Below are 21,902 nucleotides of genomic sequence, written 5' to 3' on the forward strand. Positions count from 1 at the left end.
ACTCTCACGGACACTCACACATACACTTTCTCACACACACACACACACACACACACTTTCTCACACATACTCACAGACACTCCTACAGACACATACACTCACACACATACACACTCACACACACTCACACACACACAGACATACACTCTCACACACACTCACACACACTCACACACACACAGACACACACTCTCACACACTCCCACAAACACATACATCACACACACACAGACACATACTCTCACATGCACTCACACACACACTCTCACACATACTCATACACACACAGACACACACTCACTCACACACTCTCACACACACTCACACGCACACATACACACACTGACACACACTCACACAAAACACACTCTCACACACTCACACACACACTCAAACACACACACTCTCACACACACACATACACTCTCTCACACACACTCACACACACACACTCTCACACATACACTCTCACACACACTCACACACACAGACACAGACCCACACTCTCACACACACTCACACACACACTTTCTCACATATACTCACAGACATTCCTAAAGACACATACACTCACACACACACACTCTCTCACACACACACAGACATACACACTCACACACACTCACACACACACAGACACACGCTCTCACACACTCACACACACTTTCTCACACACTCCCACAGACACATACACTCACACACACACAGACACACACTCTCACACACACTCACACACACTTTCTCACATACTCACACACATATACTCTCACACGCACTCACACACACACTCACACACACTCACACACACACATACACACACTGACACACACTCACACAAAACACATTCTCATACACTCACACACACTGACACACACACCCACACACACTCTCACACACACTCACTCACACACTCTCACACGCACACATACATACACTGACACACACTCACACAAAACACACTCTCATACACTCACATACACTGACACACACACCCACACACACTCTCACACACAGACACACACTCACTCACAGAAACAGACACACGCTCTCTCACACACACACTCTCACACACACAGAAACACTCACACACACACTCACACAATCTCACATACAGACATACTCACACACACACACTCTCACACCAATACAAACTCACTCACACACACAGACACATACTCACACACACAGACACACACTCACACACACTCTCACACAGACACACTCACCCACACACACTCTCACACACACACACTCTCACACACAGACACACACTCACTCACACAAACAGACACACGCTCTCTCACACACACACTCTCACACACACAGAAACACTCACACACACACTCACACAATCTCACATACAGACACACTCACACACACACACTCTCACACCAATACAAACTCACTCACACACACAGACACATACTCACACACACAGACACATACTCACACACACAGACACACACTCACACACACTCTCACACAGACATACTCACACACACACCCACACACACTCTCACACACATACACACACACTCACACACACTCACTCTCACAAACTCTCACACACACACACACACACACGCTCACACACACACACACGCTCACGCACACACAGACACACAGTCTCATACACACTCACAGACACACTCCCACAGACACATACACTCTCACACACACACTCACACACACACAGACACACACTCTCACACACACTCTCACGTACACACTTTCTCACAAACTCACACACACACACACTCACACACATACCCACACAGAGACACACACTCACTCACACACTCACACGCACACACACTGACACACACTCATACACACACTCTTACACACACACACACACTCACACACTCTCACACAGACACAAACTCACTCACACACAGACACACACTCACACACACACTCACACCCTCTCACACACACACACTCACACACCCTCTCAAACACTCACACACACTCTCACACACTCACACAGACACATATACTCACACACACACTCAATCTCACACAGACACACTCACACACACTCTCTCTCACACACACACTCTCACACACATACTCTCACACACTCACACACACACATTCTCACACACACAACGCTCTAACACTCACATGCACACACATACACTCTCTCACACACACTCACACACACAGACACACACTCTCACACACACTCACACACACTCACACACACACAGACACACACACTCACTTTCTCACACATACTCACAGACACTCCTACAGACACATACATACACACACACACTCACACACACTCACACACAGACACACACTCTCACACACACTCCCACAGACACATACACTCACACACACACAAGACACACACTCACACACACTCTCACGTACACACTTTCTCACACACTCACATACACACACTCACACGCACTCACATACACACTCACACGCACACACACACACAGACAAACACTCACACAAAACACACTCTCACACACTCACACACACTGACACACACACCCACACACACACACTCACACACAGACACACACTCACTCACACACACAGACACATGCTCTCACACACACAACTCACACACACGCAGAAACACACTCACACAATCTCACACACAGACACACTCACACAGACACACTCTCACACCGACACAAACTCACTCACATACACAGACACATACTCACACTCACAGACACACACTCACACACACACTGTCACACAGACACACTCACACACACATACACACACACTCTCTCACACACACACACACTCTCACAAACTCACACACACTCACACACTCACATGAACACACTCACGCACATACACACACTCTCACACACTCACACACACACTCTCACACACACTCACACTCACACACACACATACACTCCCACACACTCCCACAGACACATACACTCACACACAAACACACACACAATCTCACACACACTCACACACACTCCCACAGACACATACACTCACACACAGACACACACTCTCACACACACACTCTCACGCACACACAGAAACACACTCACACACACACTCTCACACACACAGACACACACACACACACAGACACACACACACACTCTCACACATACACATTCAAACTCTCTCACACACACATTCACATACACAGACAGACACACACACAGACACACACAGACTCACACACGCAGGTACACACTGACAGACACACACAGACACACACAGACAGACACACACTCACACACACAGATACACACACACTCAGCCACACACACACTCACACACACTCTCGCTCACACTCACACACACATTCACAGACACATACTCACACACACACGCACACACTCACAGACACACACACTCACTCACACACACACACTCACTTACACACACACATACAGACACACACAGACACACACTCACTCACATACATACAGACAGACATACTCACACACACACACACTCACTCACACACTCACACACAGGCACACTCACTCACATACACACACAAGCACACACTCACTCAGGTACACACACACACACTCACTCACACACACACAGACACACTCACACACACACACACACAGATACATACACACTCACACACACTCACACAGACACACACACTCACACACACACACTCATACGCACACAGACACACACTCACTCACAGACACACTCACTCACACACACACTCACGCACTCACACATACACACACACACTCACTCACATACACACAGACACACACAGAGACACACACACACACTCTCACACAAATACACACACAGACACGCACTTATATAGATACACACAGACACACAAACACACACAGATACACACTCATGCACAAACACACAGACACTCACCGACACACACACACATAGACACATATACACACACACTCATGTACACACACACTCACACACACATACACACTCACAGCCACACACACACTCACGGACACACACACACTCACAGACACACACATGCACACACACATAAACACACGCACTCATGTACACACACGCACACACACATAAACACACGCACTCACGTACACACACGCACACACACATGAACTCATGTGCACGCATACACACACACATGCACACACACACGTGCACACACTCATGCGCACACACACACTCACGCACACACAGACACACACAGTCATAGACACATAGACACACACACACTCAGACACACACAGATACACACTCACAGCCACACACACACTCACAGATACACTCACACTCACACAGAGACACACAAGCACTCACAGACACTCACTCTCTCACATACACACGCACACAGCACACAGACAAATACATGCAGACATACATATACACACAGGTATGTAGACACACTCACAGACACACACAAACATACATACAGATGCGCACACACACAGACACATACACACACATATATTCACAGCTCACAGACACACAGAGACATACAAGCACAAACTCACACACGCACACACACACCCCCACACACAAACACACACACTGACACAGGCACGCCCACGCTCTCTCGCACACACTCTGTCTCACACACACTCACATACACTCACACACATTCACTCACACACACACAAACATACACACATTCACTGACACACACACACTCACACAGAAACACATTCAGACACACACTCTCACATGCTCACACTCACACATTCACACACATTCACACTCACGCAAATACACAAACAACAAACACTCACTCTCACAACCAACTCTCACACACACACTCACAACAAATACACACACTCAGACTCACACACACTTATACACTTACACAAACACACACACTCACACAAATACTCACACAAACACACACACACTGACACACACACACACACACACAGAGTCATGTCAATCCATTCAAGCAGTAAATATTTCATTACTCCCTCCCACCCTTCCTCCTCTCTCCCATCGTCCTTGGCTGATCTGAAACACAGAAATGGGTCCAACTTGGAAAGAGACCATTCAGCCCATCTGCGTGTGATGACCCACTTTAAGAGCAGTTTGCCTCATGCCTCACCCTGCCTTCTCCCTCTACCCTGACAGTCTCATTAAGTGACAGACCGTGGGGTAGAGCAGTGGGCTGGAGAGCAATGAGAGACTTGGGTGACATTCCCGATAGAGGGAAGTTCAGGTCACTCCTGGTTCCAGGGTGAGGGGTACTCCCTGCTGGAGAGTGACTCCTCTTGGACAGGAACCATGCTGGGTAATGATCCCATAATGATTCCCAGTGGGACTGTGCATGTGGGCACAGGTTCTAGGTACACAGCCCAGCTAGATCAACCCTCTGCCCGAGAACCCTTGGAAACAGGCTAGTCTGAAAAGCAGCACATTACAAAACAGGCGAGAACGATGGGAGTTTTTTAGGGAGTATTCCCAAGTGGACTGCGATTTATAGGGAGTATTCCCCAGTGGACTATGGTTTATAGGGACTATTCCCCAGTGGACTATAGTTTATAGGGACTATTCCCAAGTGGACTATGATTCATAGGGACTATCCCCCAATGGACTGCGATTTATAGGGAGTATTCCCCAGTGGGCTTTCGTTTTTAGGGAGCATTCCTCAGTGGACTATGATTTATCAGGATTATTCCCCTGTGGACTATGGGTTATAGGGATTATTCCCCTGTGGACTATGGTTTATAGGGAATTTCCCCTGTGGACTATGGTTTATCGGGACTATTCCTGGTTAATAAATTCTGTATAAGTGATTTCCCTTTCTCTCTGAGCACAGCGGCTGTCCCTTTAATGAATCAATGGGTCTCACCGATACACTGGGTGGAAGTGTAAGAGAGTGCTTTGATTTGGAAGCCTTTCTGACCAATGACAAGATAATTTGAGAAGGTAAACCATGTCTTCACAGTGCTTAATCGTTAGGGAAATGAGAAGCTCCTTTTACCACTTTCATTATTCAGACAAACACTGAGACCTTTTAACAACTTCTATCAATCTTGAAGAAGAATGTCAGGTCCATTAGCTCCTTGTAATCACACCCACGCCAGTTAACAACTCAGATAAATGGGCACAGACAATAACCAGTTAACATTTGGACTTGCAATTTGAACAGAATCGATCAGAAACAGCGGCTCTGATACAAGTTTCTGAGTGAGGAGGAACTGGGTCAGTGATATCAATGTGAATGAGGATATGGAGCACAAGGTAACTGAGAAAGAGGGGGGGATGGTAGAGTAAAGATGATGATCAGGAGGTTGGGGGAGGGGAGGAAGGGGAGGGCATTTTGACAATGAGGAAGGAGGGAGAGGATGAGTGTGGTAGGGTGTTGGAGGAGGAAGGGAATATAAGGAAGAGGAACGGGAAGGGTATTCACAGGTAAGATGACCAATGGTGAGAGAGACAGAGAGCAAGTTCTACCTGTGTAACCAAATGACGTGTCATCGCTGTCCGAGCTGGGAGCTGAGGGTCTACTTTCATTGGTTCTCTCCTGGCTTACCGGCTCTGTCGGGAGAAATATCAAATATCTACTGATGGCTTCACGATGGCAGAGACATGAGGAATTTTGAAGAGAGATTGCTCAGACACACACACACACAGATCCAGGAACAAGACAGAGACACACAGTGACCAGGACCCTGATAATCCCTTCACTGCTCAGCCCCGCCCAAGTCAAAGCCTGTCACCACCCATGGCCATTCCTACCACCAACCCCAGCTTCTCTGTCTGTCCTGTCCTCTTTCTCTTTCTTCCCCAGGATGGAAATTTCTTTGTCTCTCTCTCTCTCTCTCTCTATCCCTTTGGCATGATCCCACAACTGGAAACATGTAGCCCATGAATAAGAGGTAGCAAGGTCAATGAGGGTACTGTTCATTGTGAATCATGGTTATAACCTTCAGGCATTCTCCAATTCCTGATAATCACAAACTCTGCAAAGATGCTACAACCTCCTGATGACCATGGAGCTGGGGCATGGACGACAAGAGGGTGGGGGTGTGGGTTGACAGGGTGGGGAGAGAGAGAGTGCTGGACGGAACTATGCACCTTGTCTATCATTGAAGAGAAAAGCAGCACATCTTCACCGAACAATTTCCTGCTTCTGTGACAGAAGGAGGGACCAGGCTCCTCACAAGGAGGCAATCATCAGACCTGAGCCTGCAAGTGTTTCAGTGGGGTGCCTTCCTCACCATAACAACTAATACAAGACCAGAACAGAAATCTCTCCACTCCAACACTGCATTTAGGAAAGATGTTGGAGTAGGTTTTGTGATGACCGTCCAACATTACAGTACGTCTCATTATACTGTGATTAAAGTGATGGACTCAAAGATAGAGAGAGGCAGAGAGAAGGGGAAAGAGAAAAAGACAGACAGAGAGAGAGACAAACAGAAAAGGACAGAAAGAGAAAGATAGAGATAGAGAGTGAGAGATAGAGAGAGGGAGTGAAAGTTAGATCAACACAGACAGAGAGAAACAGAGAACATGAGGCAGAGACAGACAAAGAGACAGACAACAGGGGAGAAAGAGAGAGAAGGGGGGCAGAAGAGGACAGAGAGACACACAACAGAGTGATAGGCCGAGAGAAGGAATGAGAGTTAGAGAGAGACAGACAGAGAGCAAAAGAGACAGAGAGCAAGAGGCAGCGAGAGACAAAGAGAGAGAGCAATGCAAAGACACAGAGGGACACAGAGTGACAGAGTAGAGGCAAAGAAAGAGAAAAACAGAAAGAAAGAGAGACAGTGACAGAGAGACAGAGAGGGGCAGAAGTACACAGACAGAAAGAGACAGAGAGACACACAGAGACAGACAGAGAGACAGATCTACAGAAAGAGTGATTAGTGAATGAGGGACAGATACACACAGACAGAGTGAGAGAGAGAGAGAGACAGGGGGGTGAAAAGAGACTGAGTGTGAGACAGAGAGAGGGAGACATACAAAGTGACAGTGAGAAAGGGAGTCTGTTTTTACGCTGTCTGGTTGTGAATGAGTTAAAAACTCATCTAATGTGTAAGGCAGACAGAAAGTGAGAAAGGAATGAAAGGCTGTCAGAATGTGAGAAATACAGAGAGAACAGAATGAGCTGAGAAAGTGTGGGACACAACTAGAGGCAGAGAAAGGGACAGGGAGATGGAACTGAGTGAAGCAACATTTGCATGTCCTTCTTGATGAAGCCTGAATGCCAGGCAGATTGTACTTATTGCCTAAAGAATAAATCTTCGGCCTTACACAACTGTGAAAAATTACTGCAAGATACATAAAATATTGTACAATGAAGTTCATAAACAGCAAACGCTGAGCTGTCCCAAGATGTCGAAATAGTCCATGGACATTTCTATATCTACTCGGTAAAACAAGAGACAGCTGCACCTCACTGGACTCCAGGGGCAAATATCCAGTGAGTGTAAGTCGTCATGAGTAAGGGAAAACAGGTATACTATTCCATCCGGAGATATTCCAGAACCTCTGAGATTTGAAACACCAAAATTGTTGAAGAAATCACTTTATTAAAAATATCACCTTGAAGATTTGTTTGTCTGATATAAAAAAGTCAGGGAAGGAACATACAAATTAGGATCAGAGGTGAGCCATTCAACCAGGTTATTATCCGATTATTATGTTGTACAGAACTGGAGTGTTGTGGAAAACTGCACATTTTTTGTCTTTCACTTATCAGGGTGATTCAGAAGAAGGGCCAAATTGAAAGGGAAAGCAGCCTTGATCCTGTAGGTGTGATTGGATCATCTCAAAAAACACCAAGCAGGTTACTAAATGTACCCAACAAGTCACACTTGTAAAACTCCCAATACAGTGCTCAGCATTCGGTGTGGTTCTGCAATAGAACAGCATTTGCTCAACAATCACAAGTGTGTGAAGGACTGCACTGATACCCAATACAGGATTATCAAATAGTGTGGTGCTGGAAAAGCACAGCCGGTCAGGCAGCATCCGAAGAGCAGGACAATCGACGTTTCAAGCATAACCTCTTCATCAGGAATGACAGCTTATGCTCCTTGGATGCTGTCTGACCGGCTGTGCTTTTCCAGCACCACACTTTTTGACTGTGATCTCCAGCATCTGCAGTCCTCACTCTCTCCACAGGATTGTCAGTCAGGCTCACAGTGTGGTACACCTGCATATACTGGAATCTACATACATTAAAATACGTGTTCACTGCAGGCTGAAAGAACACGTACATGCACGGTGCTGCCTTCAACTCAACAAAATAGCCTCTTACTAGTTAATTTCTCAGGGCAAGACGAACCAGAGTCAACATACCAAGTTTCAAATTTAAGCAAAGCTCAGTGGTAAAGTGTCAGTCATCATTAAAAAGTGCACACCCCATGGCAACTCCTCCACCAATCAGAGTACTCTTCCCAAACAATTAGCTCTGTCCTCTTATAGAGCATAAATAATGATTTCCCCTTACTTTGGCATTTCTTGCCTGTTGTCCTGATGAGTTCATGATGAAAGTCTTTGGCAAAAAATGTGTCTTTTATCAGCAAATCCCAAGATCAGAATTGGTTAGCTGACAGTCAAGAGTCCTCCAATGAGTTAATGAGCTACCTGTTCACTTTTTGATTGGATGTGGGGATGCCATGATGACAGGCATGTCAGATGGCCAATGATGGAAAGTTTCATGTGATGATACCTCCAGAAATATTTCTAAACAGAGTTAATAGCCCAAATCAGCTAGTGTTTAAGGATTAATCATAAAACATTAAAAAATAGGAACAATAGTAGGCCATTCGGCCCCTCAAGTCTGCTCTGCCATTTATTAGATTTATGGCTAATTCAATATTTGTTAATTCCCCTTTCCTGCTCTTTTCCCCTCACCCTTAACACCATAAGAAATGGACCTCACTGTTTATTTTCACTCTACCAATAGGATACACCCTCTCAGACAAACATCACAACCACCTTCACTATCAACTAATCACTTGGTAAAGCAACTGGTTATAGAGTCATAGAGTCTTGCAGCACAGAAACAGACCCTTCGGTCCAACCAGTCCATACCAATCACGTTCCCAAACTAAACTAGTCCCAACTGCCTATGTTTGGCCCATATCCCTCCAAACCTTTCCTAATCGTGAACTTATCAAATTCACGAACGTGAGTTCCAATTTTAAATGCTGGAATTGTACCCGCATCCACCACTTCCTCTGGCAGTTCATTCCACACACGATCCACTCTCTGTGTAAACGAAGTTGCCCCTCTGGTCCTTTTTAAATCTTTCTCCTCTCATCTTAAAAATGTGCCCCCTAGTTCTGAACTTCCCTACTTGAGGGAAAAGACCCTTGTCATTCACCTTAACAATGCCCCTCATGGCTTTATAAACTTCAATAACGTCAATCTTCAACCTTCTACATTCCAGTGAAAAAAATCTTAGCTTTTCCAGTCCATTTTTATGTTTCAAACCCTCCATTTCCAGGAACATCCTGGTAGATCTGTTCTGAACCCTCTCCAGTTTAATAATATCCTTCCTATAACTGGGTGACCAGAACTGGACACAGTATTCCAGAAGTGGCCTCACCAACGTCCTGTACAGCCTCAACACGATGTCCAAACACTTATACTGAAAGGTCTGAGCAATGAAGGCAAGCGTACTAAATGCCTTCTTAACCACCCTGTCTACCTGTGATGCAAATTTCAAAGAATTATGTGTTTAAACCCCTAGGTCTCTCTGTTCGACAAATTACCCATGGCCCTTGTTAAGTGAACTGGTATTTCCATAGTGTCTTTCAGAAAGTCAATGCCCTTTTACAGACAATGTTATCATTTAGAAGTGTTATCACTGACATGCACACCAGACAAAGATGATCTTCAACAATTCAGGATCCAACCATTTCCCTTGACATTTACTACTATTGGCATTGCTGTAACCTCCATTATCAAACCCTCAGGAGTTACCATTAACCAGAAACAGAACTCTGCCAGCTGTGTAAACACTGTGGCTACAGGAGCAGCCCCTGCCATAATGTATGAGATTCTTGCCCCTAGTGTAGATGAGGACACAGACTGCAGGGAGGATGAGCAAACTAACTACAAGCACTGTGGTCCGAAACCCCATTTAAGGGCATGCCCGGAGAAATGAGAAATGCAGTCAGACGAAGGATGGCATTGATGTGGGAACAGAGACAGTTCTCTGTACTAAAGACACAGAGCCCTGAAGGGTGTGTTGCCTACCTGGTGCTAAGGTTCAGGACATTTTTTCTGGGCTGGAGAGGAACTTGCATAGAAACAGAGAAGATAGGAGCAGGAGTAGGCCATTCGACCCCTTGAGCCTGCTCTGCCATTCAATCTGATCATGGCTGATCATTGAGCTCAATACCCTAATCACACGCTCCCCATATTCTTTGATCCCTTTAGCCCCAAGAGCTATATCTACTTCCTTCTTGAAAACACAATGCTTTGGCTTCAATCACTTTCTGTCTCCACCTGTAACTTCCTTCCATCCTTGCTGAAATATCCTTTCCCTCCAACCTGGTGCCATCTGTAAATCTAGAGACCATGACTATGCTGCCCTCATCTAAATAATTGATAAAAATTTATAAAAACCGCTAAGGCCCTGCAAAACTCACTTATCACATCCTCCCTATCAGTAAAAGATCTATTTACCTATGTTCTCTGTTTTCTACCAGCCGGACAATCTTCCTTCCTTGCCAATATGTTAGTGCCCGACACCTTGAGCTCTAACTGTGCACAATAGCTGTTTATGTGGCACCTTGCCAAGTGCTGCCAGCAAGTTTAAACACAGTACATCGCAGGCTCCTCTTTACTCACAGTATGCCTTTCTCCTTCAAAGAACTCCAGTACACATGACTTCCCTTTTACAGAAGCTCAATGGTTTTCCCAGATTATTTCAGGTCTCTTGCTCTAACCTACATCCAGAACCTCAACCTGAGCTACAGATCTTCTCAAAACTCACTAATTCAGGAATGGTTTGACAGTTCTGGTATCCTTTGTATCTAACCCCATACTGTCCCTGTTCTGGGATTGTTTAGTGGGGAACATTGTGGAGGGAGCTTTACTCTGTATCTAACCCCATACTGTCCCTGTCCTGGGATTGTTTAGTGGGGAACAGTGTAGAGGGAGCTTTATTCTGTATCTAACCCCATACTGTCCCTGTCCTGGGATTGTTTAGTGGGGAACAGTGTAGAGAGAGCTTTACTCTGTATCTATCCCTGTGCTGTCCCTGTCCTGGGAGTGTTTGATGGGGGACAGTGTAGAGGGAGCTTTACTCTGTATCTAACTCCGTGCTGTCCCTGTCCTGGGAGTGTTTGATGGAGACAGTGTAGAGGGAGCTTTACTCTGTATCTAACCCCGTGCTGTCCCTGTCCTGGGAGTGTTTGATGGGGACAGTGTAGAGAGAGCTTTACTCTGTATCTATCCCTGTGCTGTCCCTGTCCTGGGAGTGTTTGATGGAGACAGTGTAGAGTGAGTTTGTTTAGGAATCACCCAGAGGGATGCTGTGCACTTATGGATTATTCTGAGCTGTGGTCTCTGTTATAACATGGGAAGGATATGGGGCAATATGAGCACAACATAATCATACAAAGAGCAAAATGTGGAGCTATTCTGATTTTTGTCTTTTTGGTTAAAGAACAAATACTGTTAGATCATCAGTAAGAGAATGCTGTTTCACGCAGTCATAGAGTCATACAACACAGAAACAGATTCTTCGGCCCAACTCATCCATGCTGATGAGATTTCCAAAACTGAACTGGTCCCATTTCTCTTGCTTGGTCCATATCCCTCCAAACCCTTCCTGTTCATATACCCATCCAGATGTCTTTTAAATGTTGTAATTGTACCAGCCTCCACCACTTCCTCTGGCAGCTCATTCCATACACGTACCACCCTCTGCGTGAAAAAGTTGCCCCTATGGTCCCTTTTAAATCTTTCCCCTCTCATCCTAAATCTATGCCCTCTAGTTCTGGACTCCCCCATCCCAGGGAAAAGACTTTGCCTATTTATCCTATCCATGTCTCTCATGATTTTATAAACCTCTATAAGGTCACCCCTCAACCTCCGACACTCCAGGAAAAACAGCCCCAGCCTATTCAGCCTCTCCTTGTAGCTCAAACCTTCCCGTTTCAGTAACGACCTTGTAAATCTTTACTGAACCCTTTCCTGTTTAATAATATCCTTCCTGTCGCAGGGCCTTGCGATGTGCCATGTCCAGGTCAAAGGGCAGGCTTGACCTTGGTTGAACATGTTCCCCAAAGCCCAGCCCATGTGACAGTGTGGCACTCCCTCAGGTCGGCACTCCTCACTCTGGGCTCCTGAGGGCGGGCTGTGTTTTCACACACTTCAGTTTCCAAACTCTGGCCGTGTTTGATGACGAGTGGCAGGGGATCACGGTGCTGAGTGAATGTGTGCTTTGAATGCAGTTCTCATGTAGAATGAGACACGATCAATAGAAGAGGCCATTCAGCCCATCCTACTCATCCCACCTATTTGAAAGTGCCACCCAATGGCTCTTGGATATTCCCTTACCTCAAATATCTTATTTATTTCTATGTCTATTGGTTTTCCAGTGCCAAGTCTGAAGGTCTTCAATGAATCAGACTCTGTCACTCTTTCCGGGCAATGCTTTCCAGTTCACAATAACTCACTGCTTGGAAACATTTGGCTCCTAACCTGTGGTTCTTTAAGCCAACAGTTTAACTCTACATCGGCTGGTGACCAGCCCTTCTGCGGTTCAGGAGGATTTGAGGGAGATCTGATTGAATCGTACAAAACTCTAACGGGACTGGACAGCTTAGATGCATTGACTATGTTTCCCCCTGGTTCGGTAATCTAGAACAGGGGACCCAGTCTCATGGTATGGGGTACACTGTTCGGGACTGAGATGAGGGAAGATTTCTTCACCGAAAGGGTCATGAACCTGTGGAATTGTCTACCACAAATGGCTGTGGAGGCCAGGACACTGAATATATTCAAGAAAATGAGATACATTTTTAGATTTCAAACAACCCAGATGGCCTCCTTCTTCAAAGACCGCAATTTCCCCTCAGACATGATTGACGATACTCTCCACCGCATCTCCTCCACTTCCCGCTCCTCCGCTCTTGAGCCCCGCCCCTCCAATTGCCACCAGGACAGAACCGCACTGGTCCTCACCTACCACCCCACCAACCTCCAGATACATCGTATCGTCCTTCGTCATTTCCGCCACCTCCAAACAGATCCCACCACCAGGGATATATTTCCCTCCCCTCCCCTATCAGTGTTCCGGAAAAACCACTCCCTCCGTGACTCCCTCGTCAGGTGCACACCCCCCACCAACCCAACCTCCACTCCCGGCACCTTCCCCTATAACCGCAAGAAATGCAAAACTTGTGCCCACACCTCCCCCCTTACTTCCCTCCAAGGCCCCAAGGGATCCTTCCATATCCGCCACAAATTCACCTGCACCTCCACACACATCATTTACTGCATCCACTGCACCCGATGTGGCCTCCTCTACATTGGGGAGACAGGCCGCCTACTTGCGGAATGTTTCAGGGAACACCTCTGGGGCACCCGCACAAACCACCCAACCGCCCCATGGCTGAACACTTTAACTCCCCCTCCCACTCCACCAAGGACATGCAGGTCCTTGGCCTCCTCCATCGCCAGACCATGGCAACACGACGCCTGGAGGAAGAGCGCCTCATCTTCCAGCTAGGAACCCTCCATCGACAAGAGATAAATGCATATTTCTCCAGCTTCCTCATTTCCCCTCCCCCCCACCTTATCTCAGTCCCAACCCTCAGACTCAGCACCGCCTTCTTGACCTGCAATCTTCTTCCCAACCTCTCCACCCCCACTCCCTCTCCAGCCTATCACCCTCACCTTAACCTCCTTCCACCTATCGCATTCCCAACGCTCCTCCCCCAAGTCCCTCCTCCCTACCTTTTATCTTAGCCTGCTTGGCACACCCTCCTCATTCCTGAAGAAGGGCTTATGCCCGAAACGTCGATTCTCCTGCTCCTTTGATGCTGTCTGACCTGCTGCGCTTTTCCAGCAACACATTTTTCAGCTTAGATTTCAAAGACATCAGGATGGTACAGGGAGAAAGTGAGAGTAAGGCACTGAGGGCTAGCCATGGCCATACTGAATGGTAGGCCAGGCTTGAAGGGACAAATGGCCTACTCTTACACTTTGTCTCTGTGTTTCAATGCTGATGTAAATTGTTAGGCCAGAAGGCCATAAGAAATAGGAACAGGAGGAGGCCATTTGGACCCTGAATCCTGCTCCACCATTCAATAGGATCATGGCTGATCCAACATTTCCTCACGTCCACTTTCCTGCACTTTCCCCATATCCCTTGATTCCCCGACTGATCAAGAATTGATCTCAGCCTTAAATACCCACAAGGACTCTGCCCCCACAGCACTGTGTGACAAGGAGTTCCAAAGTCTCACAACCTCTGAGAGAAGAAATTCCTCCTCATCTCAGTCTTACATTGGTGCCCTTTTATTCTAAGACTGTGCCCTCTGGTCCTAGACCCCCCCGTGAGGGGAAACTTCCTCTCAACATTGACCCTGTCACGCCCCTTAAGGATCCTCTATGTTTCAATGAGGTCATCTCTCATTTTTCTAAACTCCAGGGAGTAGAATTCCAACCTGTTTAACCTTTGTTCAGAAGACAATCCCTCCATCCCAAGGGGTCACCCTAGTGAAAACGACAAATGCTGGAGATTGCAGTGGGTCAGACAGCGTCCATGGAGACAGAGCAAGCTAACGTTTCCAGTCTAGCTGACTCTTCATCAGAGCTGGCGTGAAATGTGGAAGGGACAGCAATGATGTGACAGTTGGTGGGTTGTGGGTGGGGGTCACTGGAGTAGTGGGTGTAGGGTACCAGTGAAGTGAAGGTATACACGGTCAGAGAGTCCAGGATTCCTGTCAAAGGGAAGAGCAAACCTTCTTCAAGGCAGGCTTTCCTTGAAGAGATGTGGCAAGTGATCAAACAAAAAAATAGGAACCTTCTCTGAACTGTCCCCAATGAAATAATATCTTTCCTGGAATAAGGGGACCCAAAACTGCTGACAGTACTCCAGACGTGGCCTAACCAGCACCTTGTCCAGTTCCTTCCTGACTATTGTATCAAATCCCCGAAAGTCTCAGGTCACCCCTCTTCCATCCCATCCCCGTAGCTCCACAGATTCTGTCTCCGCGATTGTCTGACAGCGGAGAGAGTGTACAATTTCACAGAGGCTAAGGTTCCATTAGCTGCTGCAGACTAAATGATTCAAGTGATTGAAAATTATGCTGAGGTCAGTAAGTACATCATTAATTTAAACATGGAAGAGGCGGTTTTGTGAACCAAAGGGATTAATGGAGACATTAACTATTAAAGAACACTAAGCAGCTTTATAAGAATCCCTCTCCACATCTGCCTGATGAACACAGAGAATACCTGAGTCCTCATGGGCACTCATTTCCCAGCAATTCTCTATGAGATGAGGCAGTGGGGTGCCAGATTGAGGATGATGGGAGGGGGGAGTGCTAATATGAGCTGGCTAGTAATCCTGAGACCCAGCCTCATGGTGTGTGGGATGTGGGTTCAAACTCCTCCCCCCAAGCAGCGGCTGGTTGAATTGAAGTTAAATTAATAAAATCAGGAATTAAGGATGGATCTCAAATTCGTGATTAACATCATTATCATTAATTATCATCAATCACTAATGTTCACTAATGACCATCTGTGAGGTAAATCTGCCCATCGCTACCTGGTCTGGCCTACATGTGACTCCAGACCCACAATGATGTGGTTGACTCTGAACTGGCCCAGCAAGGCATATACACCATGGGGATAATTAGGGATGGACAAAGTATATTAGCCTTGCAAGTGATGCTTATATCCCATTAAACAATCAATTAAACAAAACGAGATAAGGATAGGCCCGAAGATCTCACCTTCTCTCCCTTGGAGAGTGGTTGTGAGATCTTTCACATCCAGCAAGAGACCAGATGGAGTCTCAGTTCACCCTGAAATAGGGCAGCAGGGTCTCGTCTACACTGAGAGATATCCAACTATCAGTGGGACTCACCCATAGACTGAGAGCTAGCTATTGGCACACGGCTGACAGCTTTGTTGACCTGGTCACTTGTTGAATGAATCACCTCATACCTCAAACACTACGTTACTGCAACACCTGCCGCAATCTGTGTATATCAGCCCAGGTCCTGCCTCACTCTGTATATCAGCCCAGCTCCTGCCTCACTCTGTGTATATCAGGCCAGCTCCTGCCCCACGCTGGGTATATCAGCCCAGCTCCTGCCTCACACTGTGTATATCAGCCCAGGTCCTGCCTCACTCTGTGCATATCAGCCCAGCTCCTGCCCCACACTGTGTATATCGGAACAGCTCCTGCTCAACTCTGTGTGTGTCAGCCCAGCTCCTGCCCCACTCCGTGTATATCGGACCAGCTCCTGCCCCACTCTGGGTATATCGGCCCAGCTCCTGCCCCACTCCGTGTATATCGGACCAGCTCCTGCCCCACTCTGTGTATATCAGCTCAGCCCCTGCCCCACTCCGTGTATATCAGCCCAGCTCCTGCCCCACTCTGTGTATATCGGACCAGCTCCTGCCCCACACTGTGTATATCAGCCCAGATCCTGCCCCACTCTGTGTATCTCAGCCCAGCTCCTGCCCCACTCTGTGTATATCAGCCCAGCTCCTGCCCCACTCCGTGTATATCAGCCCAGCTCCTGCCCCACTCTGTGTATATCAGCCCAGCTCCTGTTCCACTCTGTATATATCAGCCCAGCTCCTGTTCCACTCTGTGTATCTCAGCCCAGCTCCTGTTCCACTCTGTGTATCTCAGCCCAGCTCCTGCCCCACACTGTGTATCTCAGCCCAGCTCCTGCCCCACTCCGTGTATATCAGCCCAGCTCCTGCCCCACTCTGTATATCAGCCCAGATCCTGCCCCACTCTGTGTATATCAGCCCAGCTCCTGTTCCACTCTGTGTATCTCAGCCCAGCTCCTGTTCCACTCTGTGTATCTCAGCCCAGCTCCTGCCCCACTCCGTGTATATCAGCCCAGATCCTGCCCCACACTGTGTATCTCAGCCCAGATCCTGCCCCACTCTGTGTATATCAGCACAGCTCCTGCCCCACTCTGTGTATCTCACCCCAGCTCCTGCCGCATACTGTGTATATCAGCCCAGCTCCTGTTCCACTCTGTGTATATCAGCCCAGCTCCTGCCCCACTCTGTGTATATCAGCCCAGCTCCTGTTCCACTCCGTATATCAACCCAGATCCTGCCCCACTCTGTATATCAGCCCAGCTCCTGTTCCACTCTGTGTATATCAGCCCAGCTCCTGCCCCACTCTGTGTATATCAGCCCAGCTCCTGTTCCACTCCGTATATCAACCCAGATCCTGCCCCACTCTGTATATCAGCCCAGATCCTGCCCCACTCTGTGTATATCAGCCAAGCTCCTGTTCCACTCTGTGTATATCAGCCCAGCTCCTGTTCCACTCTGTGTATATCAGCCCAGCTCCTGCCCCACACTGTGTATATCAGCCCAGCTTCTGCCCCACTAAATGTATATCAGCCCAGCTCCTGCCTCACTCTGTGTATATCAGCGCAGCCCCTGCCCCACTCTGTGTATATCGGACCAGCTCCTGCTCAACTCTGTGTGTGTCAGCCCAACTCCTGCCCCACTCCGTGTATATCGGACCAGCTCTTGCCTCACTCTGTGTCTATCGAAACAACACCTGCCCCACTCTGTGTATATCAGCCCAGCTCCTGCCCCACTCTGTGTATATCAGCCCAGCTCCTGCCCCACTCTGTGTATATCAGCCCAGCTCCTGCCTCACTCTGTGTATATCAGCCCAGCTCCTGCCCCACTCTGTGTATATCAGCCCAGCTCCTGCCCCACTCTGTGTATATCAGCCCAGCTCCTGCCTCACTCTGTGTATATCAGCCCAGCTCCTGCCCCACTCTGTGTATATCAGCCCAGCTCCTGCCCCACTAAATGTATATCAGCCCAGCTCCTGCCCCACTCTGTGTATATCAGCCCAGCTCCTGCCCCACTCTGTGTATATCAGCCCAGCTCCTGCCCCACTCTGTGTATATCAGCCCAGCTCCTGCCCCACTCTGTGTATATCAGCCCAGCTCCTGCCCCACTCTGTGTATATCAGCTCAGCCCCTGCCCCACTCTGTGTATATCAGCCCAGCTCCTGCCCCACTCTGTGTATATCAGCCCAGCTCCTGTTCCACTCTGTGTATATCAGCCCAGCTCCTGTTCCACTCTGTGTATATCAGCCCAGCTCCTGCCCCACTCTGTGTATATCAGCCCAGCTCCTGCCCCACTCTGTGTATATCAGCCCAGCTCCTGCCCCACTCTGTGTATATCAGCCCAGCTCCTGCCCCACTCTGTGTATATCAGCCCAGCTCCTGCCCCACTCCGTGTATATCAGCCCAGCTCCTGCCCCACTCCGTGTATATCAGCCCAGCTCCTGCCCCACTCCGTGTATATCAGCCCAGCTCCTGCCCCACTCTGTGTATATCAGCCCAGCTCCTGCCCCACTCTGTGTATATCAGCCCAGCTCCTGCCCCACTCCGTGTATATCAGCCCAGCTCCTGCCCCACTCCGTGTATATCAGCCCAGCTCCTGCCCCACTCTGTGTATCTCAGCCCAGCTCCTGCCCCACTCCGTGTATATCAGCCCAGCTCCTGCCCCACTCCGTGTATATCAGCCCAGCTCCTGCCCCACTCTGTGTATATCAGCCCAGCTCCTGCCCCCGTACGTGTATATCAGCCCAGCTCCTGCCCCCCACTGTGTATATCAGCCCAGCTCCTGTTCCACTCTGTATATATCAGCCCAGCTCCTGCCGCACACTGTGTATATCAGCCCAGCTCCTGCCCCCCACTGTGTATATCAGCCCAGCTCCTGCCCCCGTACGTGTATATCAGCCCAGCTCCTGCCCCCCACTGTGTATATCAGCCCAGCTCCTGTTCCACTCTGTGTATATCAGCCCAGCTCCTGCCGCACACTGTGTATATCAGCCCAGCTCCTGCCCCACTCTGTATATCAGTCCAGATCCTGCCCCACTCTGTGTATCTCAGCCCAGCTCCTGTTCCACTCTGTGTATATCAGCCCAGCTCCTGCCCCACTCTGTGTATCTCAGCCCAGCTCCTGTTCCACTCTGTGTATATCAGCCCAGCTCCTGCCCCACTCTGTGTATATCAGCCCAGCTCCTACCCCACACTGTGTATATCAGCCCAGCTCCTGTTCCACTCTGTGTATATCAGCCCAGCTCCTGCCCCACTCTGTGTATATCAGCCCAGCTCCTGTTCCACTCTGTGTATCTCAGCCCAGCTCCTGTTCCACTCCGTATATCAACCCAGATCCTGCCCCACTCTGTATATCAGCCCAGATCCTGCCCCACTCTGTGTATATCAGCCAAGCTCCTGCTCCACTCTGTGTATATCAGCCCAGCTCCTGTTCCACTCTGTGTATATCAGCCCAGCTCCTGCCCCACACTGTGTATATCAGCCCAGCTTCTGCCCCACTAAATGTATATCAGCCCAGCTCCTGCCTCACTCTGTGTATATCAGCCCAGCTCCTGCCGCACACTGTGTATATCAGCCCAGCTCCTGCCACACACTGGTTATATCGGCCCAACTCCTGCCTCACTGTGTGTATATCAGCGCAGCCCCTGCCCCACTCTGTGTATATCGGACCAGCTCCTGCTCAACTCTGTGTGTGTCAGCCCAACTCCTGCCCCACTCCGTGTATATCGGACCAGCTCTTGCCTCACTCTGTGTCTATCGAAACAACACCTGCCCCACTCTGTGTATATCAGCCCAGCTCCTGCCCCACTCTGTGTATATCAGCCCAGCTCCTGCCCCACTCTGTGTATATCAGCCCAGCCCCTTCCCCACTCTGTGTATATCAGCCCAGCTCCTGCCCCACTCTGTGTATATCAGCCCAGCTCCTGCCCCACTCTGTGTATATCAGCCCAGCTCCTGCCCCACTCTGTGTATATCAGCCCAGCTCCTGCCCCACTCTGTGTATATCAGCCCAGCTCCTGCCCCACTCCGTGTATATCAGCCCAGCTCCTGCCCCACTCCGTGTATATCAGCCCAGCTCCTGCCCCACTCCGTGTATATCAGCCCAGCTCCTGCCCCACTCCGTGTATATCAGCCCAGCTCCTGCCCCACTCTGTGTATATCAGCCCAGCTCCTGCCCCACTCTGTGTATATCAGCCCAGCTCCTGCCCCCCACTGTGTATATCAGCCCAGCTCCTGTTCCACTCTGTATATATCAGCCCAGCTCCTGCCGCACACTGTGTATATCAGCCCAGCTCCTGCCCCCCACTGTGTATATCAGCCCAGCTCCTGCCCCCGTACGTGTATATCAGCCCAGCTCCTGCCCCCCACTGTGTATATCAGCCCAGCTCCTGCCCCCCACTGTGTATATCAGCCCAGCTCCTGTTCCACTCTGTGTATATCAGCCCAGCTCCTGCCCCCCACTGTGTATATCAGCCCAGCTCCTGTTCCACTCTGTGTATATCAGCCCAGCTCCTGCCCCACTCTGTGTATATCAGCCCAGCTCATGCCCCCCACTGTGTATATCAGCCCAGCTCCTGCCCCACTCTGTGTATCTCAGCCCAGCTCCTGCCCCACTCTGTGTATCTCAGCCCAGCTCCTGCCCCACTCTGTGTATATCAGCCCAGCTCCTGCCCCCCACTGTGTATATCAGCCCAGCTCCTGCCCCACTCTGTGTATCTCAGCCCAGCTCCTGTTCCACTCTGTGTATATCAGCCCAGCTCCTGCCCCACTCTGTGTATATCAGCCCAGCTCATGCCCCCCACTGTGTATATCAGCCCAGCTCCTGCCCCACTCTGTGTATCTCAGCCCAGCTCCTGCCCCACTCTGTGTATCTCAGCCCAGCTCCTGCCCCACTCTGTGTATATCAGC

General features: G+C 48.8%; 1 protein-coding gene across 3 annotated transcripts in view; it reads right to left on the reverse strand.

Moving 5' to 3' along the window:
• robo1 (roundabout, axon guidance receptor, homolog 1 (Drosophila)) overlaps positions 1-21,902 on the reverse strand; it is a 682,199-nt gene that overhangs the window by 404,566 nt on the left and 255,731 nt on the right. For 2 of the 3 annotated variants that reach the window (XM_072585788.1, XM_072585789.1), the window contains exon 3: positions 6,400-6,483. The exons of the other annotated variant lie outside the window; for it this stretch is intronic. In XM_072585788.1, coding sequence (XP_072441889.1) covers positions 6,400-6,483 — 84 coding nt within the window. The remainder of the gene's footprint in view (positions 1-6,399; positions 6,484-21,902) is intronic. 3 annotated transcript variants of the gene reach the window in all.

The sequence above is a fragment of the Chiloscyllium punctatum genome, chromosome 15, assembly GCF_047496795.1.
Source record: "Chiloscyllium punctatum isolate Juve2018m chromosome 15, sChiPun1.3, whole genome shotgun sequence".
Taxonomy (NCBI): domain Eukaryota; kingdom Metazoa; phylum Chordata; class Chondrichthyes; order Orectolobiformes; family Hemiscylliidae; genus Chiloscyllium; species Chiloscyllium punctatum.